The following is a 15,175-nucleotide window of genomic DNA, read 5'->3' as shown; positions in this document are numbered from 1 at the left end:
GCAAGGAATGAGGAATACAAAGAGAGGTACAGCAAGGAATGAGGAATACAGAAGAGATGGGGAAGATCCGATGCTGTGGAAACAGATGAGAATCAAGCAGGTTTGAGAGGAGGTAGGAGAAAGCAGAATGGCTGGTTAGGGCAGAAAGTAAATACATTTAGGAAGTACAGAGAGACCAAAGAGAGACTTACAGAGAGACAATCGGAAGGCAAGAGGACAGCAAGATGTTTGAGTGAACTTCAAATGTTATATAAAGCCTCCAGCCTCACCTCCAGACCCCAGGTATCGCTTGCCAGTCACAACTTGCGGGTACTTGGCGTCCAGTTTGCGGTCAGGATAGACCAGCGTCTCTGCTGAGAACAACACTCGACACTTGGCCTGCTTGAACTTCTTAAGGAGTTCTGCTGGGCCAGAAGCAAATATGACATCATAGCTACAAGAAGATGAGCAGGAAAAGACTTAATGGGACTGAGGGAAAATGCGAGAAGACTACACATGGATAAAGAGCACCGAGGAAAGGTCAGGCTCTCTAAGGATGCCGGACAGAGGAAGAATAAGTGAAGGAAAGAAGATGCGCCCAAGAACACAAAGCAGGAAAGAGGACCAATGAGAGAGGGAGAAACAGAGGTACTTCGGGGATGTAGGGAAAGGTGGCGGTAGAATAAGAGGGAAAACAGGCATTCATGGAAAAGAGAGAAACACCATAAGTAGACAGAAGAAATAGCGAAGTGCAAACACTGAGGGAAAAAATTAACGGTGGAGCTAGAAACCGGAAAACCTTAAGCAGGGTGCAATGGCCAAGAGCCGTGCTTCGCCACATGGATGGACAAGCCTTCCCTTTCTACTGTAAACTAGTCACATAGAGCACCATAGCGCGACTCTGGGCAGTTACCTCTCCGTGAAAAGAACTATTACATTCTCCTTGTCCGGCAGGTGCTCCAGAGCAGACTTCAGCAGCCGCACTTTCTGCCCTCCTCCTGCTGCGGTCGACTCATCATCTCCGTGCCATTCTTCCCCCAGACCCAGGACCTGCAGGCGAAATAAGAGAAAAACTGGGGCAGCCCACACTAAGACCAGAAAGAAACACCCTACACGGAGATTAAGAAGAGAGTGATTCAGATTCAGAAACAGCTTTATTCGATTTTAAAAGCAAAACCATAAAAGCATACATGTATAATAATTCAACATTTAAAAAGAAACAGTGCAATTTCTAACAATTAAGAAAAAGACCTAATTCATGGAGATCCTAAATCTTATAATGGTTTTAAGAAACATTGAAACAGAAAAAATAAGAAATTCATCGTCCAACATTTGCAGTTTGACCAACGCCACTCTGCATTGCCTCAGCCCTAATTTGTTTAAAACGGGTCGGAGCAACCTTTTCCTTGGTTCTGAGTAATATTTGCAAAAAAGGATGCAATGAAGGGATGATTGAGCAGAGACCTCATCACAAGGACAAGGGATAAGATCCTTTAGCCAACAATTCATCACAGGAAAGGTGACCAGTCTAAAAAAGACATCTACCCTAAATCGGGTTAAAAGCATACGGGAGTAACAGCTAGGGACAAGGTTCAAGTATGGCTGTATGCCTTGATTTTGGATAAGTAGATGGTTAGCCATGACAGAACTCTTGCGTTTCTCCAGCAACCAGCGTTTCTCTGTTAGGAAGTGCAGGCAAACTTTCTTGAGTTCCTTTCTTGACAAATTTGCCATGGTGTCTGGGGAATCAAAGAATTCCGGGTGGCCCATCTCAGCAAAGAAGCATTTAAGATATTTGAACCAGGGGATTTTTGGGGACCCATCTAAAGCAAGACAGTCACTAATTATGTCCCTATTCAGGCCTGTCTCGGTTCCAGACCGTACTTTATGCCACAACAAGATGGGCTCTAGATTGATAAGGTCTGAAATATAAGGTACACCCAGCTCTTGATGACAAACGTAAGAGGAAGTAGACCCAGGCACTGCCAGTAGGAAACGGAGAAAGGCATTCTGACAAATCTGGATGCTCAAGGCATTCCCTATTCCCCAGATTCCTGCACCGTACAGTGCTGTAGATACACATTTGGCTCTATATATATCTAACAGCACTGATACAGGACGGCCCCCTACTTTATCGGAGAAGTGTGGCTCACTGGTTAGAGGAGGCAGACCTGGAAGCAGAGGTCAGCCCGGGACCAGGGTTCAATTCCCAGCTCGGCTGGGTCTTGAGTCCATAAATGTCCATGGACTCGATTATTCTCGCTCCAGTGCATACTTGACTCATGGGTTCACACTCTGCGACTCTGGGCAATAGATTGCTTAATCTCCACATGGGCCCCTCGCGGTGGCATGCCTGGCTTTCACCTTGCAGATGCCCTGCTAGGTTATCTCACAGGGGAATACCAGGACGGGTTCCCTAAGCAAGCGCTTAGAGACCGCTTGGTGATTTGCGCTATATAAATTCCTGCACATTTACACATTTATTAGAAAAGTGTTTAACGGCCCCTATAGCTCGTGAAAAAGCTAATTTTCTTGATTCCCTAGCTGCTGTCCAAGTGCCCTTGTTATCAAAATTAATACCCAGGTAGGAAAAAGTGTTGACGCTCGTTAGTTTTGTGTTGGATAAAAAGGAGTTACAATGAAGGTGCTTCTTTTTTGTGCAGCACATATTAAAGGTTTTGCTGATGTTAATCTTTAGGCCCCTATTGCCCATATATTCTGAAAATTTACTAATCGATCTTTGAAGACCGATTTGGGTCCGGGCCATGATTACAGCATCGTCTGCATATAAAAGGATGGGGATATGGGAGTTGCCAATTTTTGGATAATCCTGTTTATCTTCCAAGAGGTGAGATGCAGCTGAATTAATGTATAAGTTAAACAAAAAAGGAGCTAAAATGCAGCCTTGTCTCACACCCTTTCCTATGGGGAATTTGGAAGAGCACTCCCCCTTATCTCCAAAACGCACCCTTGCGCCCGCATCTCGATATAATTCTCTGATAAAAATTAAGAGGTTTGGGTCCACTCCCATGGCCTGCATAGTTAGCCAAAGTTTGTTATGATTAATACAATCAAAAGCCGAGCTTAAATCCACAAATGTGAGAAATAAGTTCTCATTTTTTGCCTCGACATATTCGGCTGCTAATAGAGCTAGGTTCAATCCTTGCTCAGTTGTTCCCAAACCTTCCCTAAAACCATATTGGAACTGGGAGAGAATACCTCTTTCGTCGGCCCATAGTTGCAATTTGTTGAGTATAACTCTCCCCGCGATCTTCATGAGTGAATCTAATAGGGAGATCGGTCTATAACACTTAGGTGTGTTACGATCCCCTTTCTTAAAAATGGGTACCACAATGGCTTCCTGCCAAGTCCGTGGGAAACCCACTTTAATAAAGCTGTTAAGAATGTTGGTTAAAAGAGGAGCCCATAGCTTATTATTAGCCTTGTATAAATCCACAGGTATTCCGTCCGGGCCCGGGGCTTTTCCTGCTGGGCTCTTGTCAATGGCGTTCAATACCTCTTCTAGAGAGAAGGCAACGTTAATTGGAAAGTTCAGGCTATCCTGAGATCTTAAATTCAGCCCTCCTTCTGTAACTACCTCATTATCTTCTTTGTAGAGCTCCCGAAAGTAAGTCACCCAGGTCTCTTCGGTGATGGCTATTTCGATAGAGTCTGATTCGTTATTAGTAAAAAAAGGAGCATTCACCGCTTTCCAAAAAGCAGTATTATTTTTGGATTGGCAGGCTTCCCGAAGGGTATGCCAAGCGTCCTGTTTAGTTTGGTTCTTCCTTTTTTTAACTGCCTGTTGATAGGCGGATCTAGCCAATCTTACTTCAACCATTACCCTGGGGTCTCGCTTTAATTGGGTCATTAAATGTGCGTGGGTCCTGCTACACTCTCTATCAAACCATCTCTTGTTTTTGTTAGCCCGTGAATGTAGAGGATTTGTAAGTAAATTTCCAATTTCCTCGGTAATACCAAGGAAAGCATCAATCACTGTTGGGGGGGCAACGCTCTGAGTGAGACAGGTATTAAATTCCACTTCCCTGGAGCAAATTAGAGTGCCAAGGAAGACCGCTGGTTCTACTTGGTCCCATTTTAAAGTATAACCATTCTTCCTGGCAAGCCGTAATCTATAATTATATAGATTCTGGACCGTAGAATCAGTATTGCTTTTGCCCTTCGGGATGACAAGAGACATACTAAGGGGTAAATGGTCACTCATTGCCACCTCACATAATTCAAACGTACAAATATAGTGGGAGTAACGTTTAGAAATTAGCAGAAAATCAATGACTGACTTACAACCTCTACCTATAAAAGTGGGGTTAAACGGGACTAATGGGGAACAAAGTTCGTTTACAAAGCCCAAATCCAGAGAGAAAAGTATATCATTTAAATATTTTCCCAAAAAAGTATGGGAAAAATGTGCGGAAGGGGCGGCCTCCCTCTCCCCTAGGTCGCATATATTTTCATCGCTGAATGGGCATAAAGTGTGGTTAAAGTCACCAAGCCAAATCACACAGGTGTCAGAAGAACTCTTATCACCCCTGTTATTTAAAGTCTCAAGTAGTCCTTGGAGTGTCAAGGCCCAAAGATCTTTTGGGATATTGTTATAAAAATTTATCAGATCTATATGCAAGTTGCCCCCAAGCGTTACATGCAGAATTTGATAAAATGCGGAAACTGGTGAAAAAGAGATTTTTATATCTTTTATACAATTGGAAACATAGGTGCATAGACCTCCTTTGTTTCTCCCTCTGGCAGTGTAAATGGCAGGCGTGTGATAGGTGCGATAGCCAATCATGTGAATGGGATCGACTGTCCAACATTCCTGGAGACAGATTAACGAGAACTTTTTTAGAAAAGTAATACAATTCATATAATCTAACCTAGAGGACAGGCCAGCGATGTTCCAAGACAAAAATGTAAGGGCGGGAAATGTGTCAGCCTCTGACGAGTAAGGAGGAATGGTAATTTCACAGGAGTCCACGTTATCAGACGTTCCTCTATTTGGTCGTGTGGGATGGTTTAATGTCTCTACCATCGTTGCGTTAATGATGGTGTTATCAGTATTGTCCCCAGGAGAGGCTGTCAGTTGCACTGACTGTCGGTCAAGCGTTAATGTTGACGCATCCTCGTTTGCAGCCTTCCCTGCAGGATCAGTAACGAGGGATTTTTTTAGGGGTAGTCAATCAACCGAGTCTAGGCAGCTGTACCTGTTTGCACTTGGGAAGGACTCCAGCCAGCCTTGTTCGGTTGAGACCATCCCACCTCTTATGGAGTAACTATTGGTTTTACCTCGCCCTACTTGGACCCACATGTTGTTATTAACTTGGGAAGGATAAAAGTAAGCAAGTGGTAATGGAATAATGCTAGTAAGGTGAAAAGAGGGACATGCCTGTTGGATATATTTTACTGCCTGTGTATTGCTAAAATTAACCACAATGCAGTCCCCTAGCATATCTTTGTTTCTTCTGCCCACCCAGCTAACTCTTCTTACATGCAGGATCTTAGCACGGATACCAGGAGGAAGTGGTCGATTAATATTGAGCCAATACATTGTTTTGTTCTTTAGCTCGTGATAAGACTCAGTAATATTATCTCCAATACGAGGTACACCCGACAGTACAATGACATACGGTGCGGATTCTGGTGGAAGATCTAAAGTAGGTAAATTATGTGCGTTTTCATTAGGCAGGACCCTACTATTCACCTTTGCATTTATATTCTGTACCGTATCATTTTTCGCTATTGTGTTGGAGTCAAGGGATTTCTGCTGGGACATTTCTCCTGTAGATTGTTTTTTGGAGACGCTAGTGCTAATAAAGTTTTCAATGCAAGCGGTAGCCTCGCCTCTACCCCGGGAATTTCCTAAGGACTGATCCAAAGGGGGGCTAGGCAAGAGAGAGGAGGTTTTCTCTTTAGAGTTACTTGCAGTATTAGCAAGTGGGAAAAGTTCACGATGCTCTCTATGTAGTTCAAGGTTAGTGAGGGCAGTCTGTTCTAATTTCTTAAGGCGCTCCTCTATCTTAGTAAGCCTATCCAGGATCGGTCGGGTTGAATGTTCTAAGGCTTCCTTTATTTGTAAGAGAAAACCCTCGTCTGATTGCAAGGGGATATATGGGATTACTTCAGTCAAAGGTTGTTCAACAGTCCCCGGAATGTGATTAGATGGAAGTTTATCACTATTAGATTTGTTCAATGTTAGTTTATTCCCCTTTTTTCCACGCCGGGCTGCCTTCTGTTTTGGTATGGCCCCTAAAGTTGGGGCAGGATAGGGGGAAGTAACATTGGAAGTGACATGTAATTGAGCTCGAGTGGTTACACCATCAGATTGAGTGATCACAGCATCGGGTGGGGTGGTATCGGGCCTATTGGCATTTCTAGCGGCATTGTCCCTTATCCCTTCCAGGCTTGAAGCCATAATTAAATCAATACTTTCCCCCTCACTAATGGTACCATTATTTAAGAGAGGATTTATATTATTGAGCGCAGGTGAAACAGCTGAACCAATTTTCCCTAAAGAAGAACGTTTAGCAGTAAGTGGGTCCAGCGAGAGACGACGCTCTGTTAAGTCAATTTCACGTTCTAAGAGATTAGCAGCTCTTACTATAAAATTGTCCAGAGTTCCAGCCAGGGTGGTGCCAGCAACGGTGCTCTTAACCCTGGGCATTCTTCCTTTAGTTGCAGAGGCTGGTTGTCTCACTCGAAGATGGAATCAAAATGCGAGAGGGGGGTGGCCCAGCCCAGTGTCTCCAGTCTCGAACGGCCTCAAACGGCCCGCTCTTAGCCCCGTGCTGAGACCCGCGCGCGTCCCGCTAGCGCGTATGGGCGATGAAGTGGTTTTAAAGTGAAGGGAAAGGGAGTTGGGGGAGGAGTCGGGAAGAGGACCAGGTGCGGCTCTTCTGCGTCTCGCGCAGCACCCTGGTCCTCGCAGTCCCGAGTGCGCCGGGCGCTCACAAGGATTTGTGCGTCCAGCAACGTCCCCTCACCGTTTTGGGACACAGTACAACAAAGCGGGCAGCGTAGATTCAGATCACCGCTATCACTCCAGGCAACAAGTATCAAAGTCCCGGTCCCTCGAGCGGCTCCCGCGAAGCGGGGGCCGCGAGGCGTGGCAGGAGTTGTTAGAAGCTGAGGTGAGGATCCAGGCAATCCCAACAATAGCCAACAGCAAGGACCAATCCCTCGGACGGAGCCCGTGGAGCTGGGGCTACACCGCCTAATGAAGGTGTTGGGGGAGGAGTCGGGAAGAGGACCAGGTGCGGCTCTTCTGCGTCTCGCGCAGCACCCTGGTCCTCGAAGTCCTGAGTGCGCCGGGCGCTCACAAGGATTCGTGCATCCAGCAACGTCCCCTCACCGTTTTGGGACACAGTACAACAAAGCGGGCAGCGTAGATTCAGATCACCGCTATCACTCCAGGCAACAAGTATCAAAGTCCCGGTCCCTCGAGCGGCTCCCGCGAAGCGGGGGCCGCGAGGCGTGGCAGGAGTTGTTAGAAGCTGAGGTGAGGATCCAGGCAATCCCAACAATAGCCAACAGCAAGGACCAATCCCTCGGACGGAGCCCGTGGAGCTGGGGCTACACCGCCTAATGAAGGTGTTGGGGGAGGAGTCGGGAAGAGGACCAGGTGCGGCTCTTCTGCGTCTCGCGCAGCACCCTGGTCCTCGAAGTCCTGAGTGCGCCGGGCGCTCACAAGGATTCGTACGTCCAGCAACGTCCCCTCACCGTTTTGGGACACAGTACAACAAAGCGGGCAGCGTAGATTCAGATCACCGCTATCACTCCAGGCAACAAGTATCAAAGTCCCGGTCCCTCGAGCGGCTCCCGCGAAGCGGGGGCCGCGAGGCGTGGCAGGAGTTGTTAGAAGCTGAGGTGAGGATCCAGGCAATCCCAACAATAGCCAACAGCAAGGACCAATCCCTCTGGCGGAGCGTGTTTAACACTGAGGCCAGGAAGAGAGCATCACACACTGAGACTAGGTTCAGAGCACTTCACACTGAGGCCAGGAAAGGGGCATCTCACACTGAGGCCAGGAAGAGAGCATCACACACTGAGACTAGGTACAGAGCACTTCACACTGAGGCCAGGAAAGGGGCATCTCACACTGAGACCAGGAAGAGAGCACCACACACTGAGACCAGGCTTAGAGCATTTCACACTGAGACCAGGAAGGGAGCATCCTACACTGGACCAGGATTAGACCATCTCACACTGAGACCAGGAAGAGAGCATCACACACTAAGACTAGGTTCAGAGCACTTCACACTGAGGCCAGGAAAGGGGCATCTCACACTGAGACCAGGAAGAGAGCATCACACACTGAGACCAGGCTCAGAGCATTTCACACTGAGACCAGGAAGAGAGCATCCTACACTGGACCAGGAAGAGAACATCTCACACTGAAGCCAGGAAGGGAGCATCCTACACCAAGAGCAGGAAGTATACATCAGGCAGTGAGACCAGATAGAGAGCATCCTACACTGAGACCAGGAAGGCAGCATCTCACATCGAGACCAGGAAGGCAGCATCTCACATCAAGACCAGGTTCAGAGTTTTTCACACTTAGGCCAGGAAGGAAGCATCCTACACCAAGAGCAGGAAGTATACATCAGACTGAGACCAGATAGAGAGCATCCTACACTGAGACCAGGAAAAGCGCATCCTACATTGGACCAGGAATAAAACGTCTCACACTGAGACCTAGAAGGGGCATCTCACACTGAGACCAGGAAGGGGCATCTCACACCGAGACCAGGTTCAGAGCATTTCACACTTAGGCCAGGAAGGGAGCCTCCTACACCAAGAGCAGGAAGTATACATCAGGCAGTGAGACCAGATAGAGAGCATCCAACACTGAGACTAGAAAGAGAGCATCATACGCTGAGACCAGGAAGGCAGCATCACACACTGAGACCAGGAAGGGCCATCACACACTGAGACCAGGAAGGGGCATCTCACATCGAGACCAGTTTCAGAGCATTTCACACTGAGGCCAGGAAGGGAGCATCCTACACCAAGAGCAGGAAGTATACATCCGGCAGTGAGATCAGAGACAAAGCATCCTACACTGAGACCAGGACGAGAGCATTGTGTACTGAAACCAGGAAGAGCTGAGACCAGGTAGAGCCATCTAACACTGCGACCAGGAAGTGAGCATCTCACACCGAGACCAGGAAGGGAGCATTTTACACCAAGACCAGGACGTATGCATCCAGCAGTGAGACCAGATAGAGAGCATCCTACACTGAGACCAGGAAGAGAGCATCGTACGCTGACGCCAGGAAGGGGCATCTCAAACTGTCACCAGGAAGTGAGCATCTCACAGCGAGGCCAAGAAGAACATCCGACACTGAGACCAGGATGTGAGCACCTCTCACCGAGATTAGGAAGAGAGTACCCTACACTAAGACCATGAAGCGAGCCACTTACATTAAGACCAATAAGTGAGCATCCTACATGACCAGGAAGAGAGCATCCGGCAGCGAGACCAGGAAGGGAGTAGCTTACAAAAAGACAAAGAAAAGAGTATCCTAAACAAAGCAAGCTTAACTTACGCTACACACTGTGGAATAACAACACGCACACTGGAACATGGAGGCAGTGACGTCAGAAACTTACATTTGTGCCAAGTAGCCTTACAGAAGTGGGTCAGTGGAAAAAACAGTTGCGACAGCATGAACGTCTACTAGGAGTAGCCGCAAGTACCTGCTGGTCTCCGAGATCAAACATGCAGCACAAAGAACAGAAAGCAGCAAAAAGGGCTGTGTCGGCCTTATACTGGGGCTATGCATGATAATGAGTAGAACCTGTGTTGTTATAGGGGTCAAGAGGTGTTGAATGTCAGTTCTGATATCCATAAAGTTATAGTGAATAGATGCCAATGTGAGAAAAGCACAATTGAGGCCAGGGAACAAAAAGAAAGGAAAACCATTATCTTGGGACCAGAAAGACTGACACAAGGACGGACAGACACAGGCAAGCACAAGAGCAAGGGCGTAGCCTTTTATTCACACAGACTCATTGGGAATTCATAAATGATAAGCATAGTTAAGCAGATATTGTTATGAGAATACAAGACGTAAGATCAGCCAAATCATACATAATTGTTGTGAGAATGCAGGACATAAGGCAGTAAAACAGCTCAGAGATTGTGCAAGCAATACAACAGTTATGTCCACCTCCCCTTACAGCGGAACATTTCAGAATGCAAAGTGCCAGCAGGCCCCTTTTACCTTATCCATTGACCATGCCCTCAGCCAAGAGCATACCTTATTAGGAACTTCTCCCGATCACTATGAGAGATGGGCAATGCCCGCAGTTCCTTTTACCAACACATCCACCAGGGCACCGCATAGCGCTTTGGCCCTCCGGGGTACCTGACCCCAGACAAATCCCCCAAAATGTGAAAATCCAGGCATTCCGGGGTAGAGCAGAAAGGTCCAGGACCACCAGCAGGTCAGTCCCCCTCCTGCCTGCCCAGTGCCCACACAAATCAACACCCCATCCAAGGGGAAAGTTCAGTAAATCGGTCCACATTTGGGGTAACCCCCATTTCTGCTGCACAAATTATGCCTTCCTTGAGGGGTGGGTAGGTGGTTGTGCAAATGCGGTCTGATGGATCTTGGTGCGCAGTGAAGGGAAAAGAGGCTGATCCATCGCATTGCGAGGCCTTATATGCTGCAAACCCGGGCAGGCGCAAATCAATGACGTCAGAGGCGACCCTCCTTTGTGGCAACACCGATGAAGGACAATCCACCTTGGCTCCTGCCCGTGGAACGACTAATGGCACCCCTCTGCTTTATGCCGGGGGCGTTACCGGGTGCACACTGGCAGGGAAATAGCTAACACGGCTACACCTCTACACGGTAACAGTTACACTGACCGACCACATGCACTGGGACATGGACTAGACCTGCAACCTGAAAGAGACTCCTATTTCACAGCATGGAGACATCCAAACTAGGAGAGAGAGACAAGCATGGGTGTGTTCACATAAACAAACACTGAGTCACGCTGTCATGGGAGACAGAGAGACTATGAGGAACGGAAAGGAAGGAAGGACAACTCTGGACACTGCATACGTGCGTCATCCTATACACTCAGCCACTGGACCTCCTGCACTGACACAGATGCAAAGAAATAGAAACTGAAAAGGACCCTAAGAGTGAAGAGTACCTGCAGCTACTCAGTATCCTACACTGTCAGCACTACTGAGGTACAAGAGGAGGGCCACGGGGCACAACTAGGCCTTTAAATGAAGCAGATGGGCCCAGCTGCCTGAGCATCTCCCATCAGCACTCCAGCAGCATGTACCAAAGACAGACTCCTGAGCGGTGTCCACTCACAGAAAGGGCTCGGAAGAGTCAGACCCCAGGTAGGTGTGCCCCATTACCTGGACATCATAGTTGAACACCTTTGCTGACCTCTGAAACCGTCTGAATCCTTCCGTCTCCTTCGTGGCAACTGTCAGAACCAGCAAATTCTCTGCAGCAAAAAGAAAATTAGAAAATATCATTTTTTTCTCAGCTCTTCCTCTTAAAACAAGCTCTTAAAAGGAGAGCAATTAGTTAAGTACACAGGGTGTTAGACTGGTGCGGAGTTAGTGCTGTCACAGAGAGGGACGACAACTAGTCCCAGTCCAGGGGCGAACCAAGAGTCCTGTCTCTGGCAAGAAGCGAGCCAAGGGTTCCGTCCCCAGGGCAGCCGGGAGTCCCATCCCTGGGTTGAAGACCTCAGAATTGTAGGTATAAATAGCATATGCTGTAACTCTGGGCATCCTGTAAGACTGTAGACCGTCTTTTGTCCTCAGGCCATTCTGGAATGGGGCGAGACAGAACTGCTGTAAGTGGGGTTGCAATCACCCACTCGCTGGGCTTTGCACAAGGGTTTCGGGCGTCATAGTATGTGGAAATGTTAAAACAGCATTTCTACCATCTCAAAGCACTGAGTAAGTGAACTAATGAGAAGTAAGAGTAGGTTAACAAAACAGAAATCTACACAAGATGGTGGCAAAGCAGAGAATCCGAAAGTGAAGATATGCAGAAAAAAATACTTGAGATCAAACGTTAAGGGCCAAAAGTGAGTGAACCCAAAGTAAAGGTGCCACACCATGGACACATTCCCCAGGGCCAATGTCCAAAGATCTCCTATATCATGAGATTCAGGATGCAAAATAATAATGTAATTTCCAGATGAGGCCCCCTCAGCAAGATGCCACCTTTCATCTCACATTAGACTGGAAGCTGGCTGTGGGCTCCGTAGCACACAGCAAGCAGATCCATGGTAGCCCACTCTGGGCAGATATATCTTCTAATCAACAATATAACTGATTTTCATTGTGTTAAGATTGCCCTGACTTCTTGTCTTTGGTTCAGTATACAGTGGTTGAAATTATATGATGGGAGATATCTGAGTAAATTCAAAAGGGAAGTTTGTTGATTTTGAAAATTTCTATGTACCCGGTCCCTTTTGGTTAAACCTGGGAAACTCTCTCTCTGTATTTAAGTCTGAAAAATACCAGACGTAAAAAAGCAGCGTTAACCGCGGTTAGCGCTGCTTTTTTTGTCTCTAACAGGGTTAGCGACATTCTTGATAATAGGAGAAATGTCGCTTAGCGACATTTCTCCTATTATTTTACTCTGGAACGCCCCCTTTGCATCTCATTAGAGATGCAAGGGGAAGCGTAGAGTAAAAGGGTGCTAACATGCAAATTTGCGTGTTAGCACCCTGTTGTTGATAGGGTGCTAGTTTTATCTCTGCTTTTTTGGCTTTTAAAGCCAAAAAAGCAGAGATAAAGCCCTTGTTGATATGCCCCCTAGGTTCGGCTATAATATGAAACTGGAGGAAGCATAAAACTCTCACTTCCAAGAGCCTTTATCGCTGATATCTGCTGTCTACTGTTTACAAGAGCAAGTGTCCTATCCTCACCCTTCACTCCAACATCCCTAGCCTCCATCCAGAGTATTCACTCTCTCTAAAGTACATCACCGCAAGCATCCCCCACCCAGTAGGCCCCCTGTGCAGTGTACCTCTGCCATGGCATTCCCTCGCAGCCCTGCATACTCTCCACCGATGGCCATTGTTCGCACCCTCAGCACAGACTCAGGTGTTCTGCATCACTACCCCATGCATCATATGCCATCCCCGATTCCTGCCTATCCCCAGCCAAGTCCGAAATGCATATTAAACATGCCCACCTTCCCACAGACCTGCATTCCTACAGTCTGCCCGACATACCCCGAGCGCTGACATCACTAACTCTTGCAGCCCCGCATGCCTCCCACCCCTGTGCACAGCGGTAAAGTAGCCTTCAGGTGGATGATACAGCTGTTTCCCTCAGTGTATTCATTCAGTCCAATGGAACGTGCCCGTTGAAGCTGCAATTCAACGTCGCAGGCGCTGTGGAGTCCAAGACCTCCGCTAGGAGCTCATCCGCACTAGCCATCCAAGCCAAAGCCAACAACCGCGCACTAACAGGCAACAGCTTTCAGCTCATCTTTTCTGAGCCTCCAAACACTCGAACTCCCATTGAGGACGCGCCGTGAAGCTATCCACTCAATAGAGCAGCGCTATAAAAGTGCTTCAGTTATTGCAAACAAGTTATGAGCTGCGTTGAAGCAAGCCCACCCTGCCCTGCGCCATCTCCTCACAACCCCAACCCCACTCCCTCTTACTCGGACTGTCGGCCCCGCAGGCCCCCTGCTGCAGCAACACCAGGACCGGGACCAGCAGCGGCAGGAGCGCCATGGGACGGGGCTGCTTCGGCTGCGCCTTCGGGATAGCGGCTCTAGACAGAAGTCGAATGTAAGGGGACTTCTCGATGGGACTCCTCAGGATACACCAGGAAAGTGTAAACACAGGGCACTAGGGCTCCCGAGTCGGACTGCGGTCCACCTGTAGGTGCACCAGTGCCTTTCGTGATTGCCACTGCGGTGGAGGGTCTTCCTCTTCTGTGTGCCACGCACAAGCCCCGCCCCCCGTCAGCTCTCGCGAGAGCAGCTGGATTCCCCCCTCCCTCCCCACTTCTCCCCTGTCCAGATGTGGGTATGGACGTGCGGTGCGTGCCTGATGTGCAGAGCAGCATCTGCAGCAGAGTACGCCCTCAGGGACCACCTTCTACCTCTCTACTGCCCATAAAAAGAAGAACTCTCCCTAATGAGGAAGACCCCCACCCCATTAAATATGCATACCGTCAGCAGTAATTACCGCTCCATCCCAGTTGCCAACCCCAAGCAAGACCTTTACAGGAAGAGGACACATCTCCAGAGGGGAGAAACTCCCCACGCAAGATGCCCTCCCCAGCAGAGACAGACCCCAGCTACTGAGAAATGTAACCAACCACCTAAATGACTTCGTTCAGTAACCACAAACTCGCCCATAGCATAAAAGGGCACTTTATTAGGACAGGTTTGTAGTTCGGTAAATATATTAAAATACAACATAAAATCAACCTCGTTACATTTCTGAAACAAGCATTGGCATAGCCAATAGGTCTCGCCTTTGGGACCTTATAAGTGTTTAGCCATGCAACAGTTAATGTTGTTGCAGTAAGGATATTGTGCTGCATAACTAAATACTTATAAGGTCCCAAAGGCGAGACCTATTGGCTATGCCAATGCTTGTTTTTTAAAGGGGTAGAAGTGCGTTACACGGCTTAGGGCAATGTGGGGGTCAGACACGCCTTTCAGCTGTTTCTGAAAGCTGTAGAGGTGGAAGGAAAGTAAGAAAAGGGCCATTTGTAAGCACAAGATACAGCAGCCAATCCAAATGACCGTCTAAAACCAAAGGCTCTAATGAGAACTCTTGTTTCTCATTCTGACATTTTAACTCTCAGATACAGAAGTGTTTCAAATTCAAGCCAAAAAAATCCGCCAGATAGAGGAAAGGACTACACGATGGCCAAATTGTGTATACCTTGATTCACACTTTTTGTTCTTATGCCTACATTTGCATATGCAATTTACACGTTAGATCACAATTTCACATGCTTTGAGAACCCTCATATTACTATGAATCCCTCCTGCCCGAGTGATCTGTTGCGAAGGTGGCAGGACAACATTTGGATTATGGTTTCTAAAATTGTAAAGTTGACTGCAGAGGTTGGCAAAGTTATTCACAAAATGCTAAATTGGTCTTTGCTATGGAGTGTTGTGTCAACCTCAACACGAGAGTTGTGAATGGCACACCTGTG

The 15,175-nt window shown here is 47.7% G+C and overlaps 1 protein-coding gene across 1 annotated transcript in view; it reads right to left on the bottom strand.

Annotated features, from left to right (window-relative positions):
* The window catches only part of PLOD1 (procollagen-lysine,2-oxoglutarate 5-dioxygenase 1), a 74,107-nt gene extending 60,134 nt beyond the window's left edge, over positions 1–13,973 (bottom strand). Inside the window, exons 1-4 of the mRNA XM_085609922.1 lie at positions 13,659–13,973; positions 11,378–11,469; positions 893–1,029; positions 270–433 (exon numbers count right to left, since the gene is read on the bottom strand). Coding sequence (XP_085466048.1) covers positions 270–433; positions 893–1,029; positions 11,378–11,469; positions 13,659–13,731 — 466 coding nt within the window. The 5' untranslated portion in view covers positions 13,732–13,973. The remainder of the gene's footprint in view (positions 1–269; positions 434–892; positions 1,030–11,377; positions 11,470–13,658) is intronic.
* Positions 13,974–15,175: the final 1,202 nt, after the last annotated feature.

This window comes from Triturus cristatus, chromosome 1_2 (assembly GCF_964204655.1).
Source record: "Triturus cristatus chromosome 1_2, aTriCri1.1, whole genome shotgun sequence".
Classification (NCBI taxonomy): Eukaryota; Metazoa; Chordata; class Amphibia; order Caudata; family Salamandridae; genus Triturus; species Triturus cristatus.
Note: the sequence above shows the minus strand (reverse complement) of the source record. Positions and strands in the feature narration are given on the sequence as shown.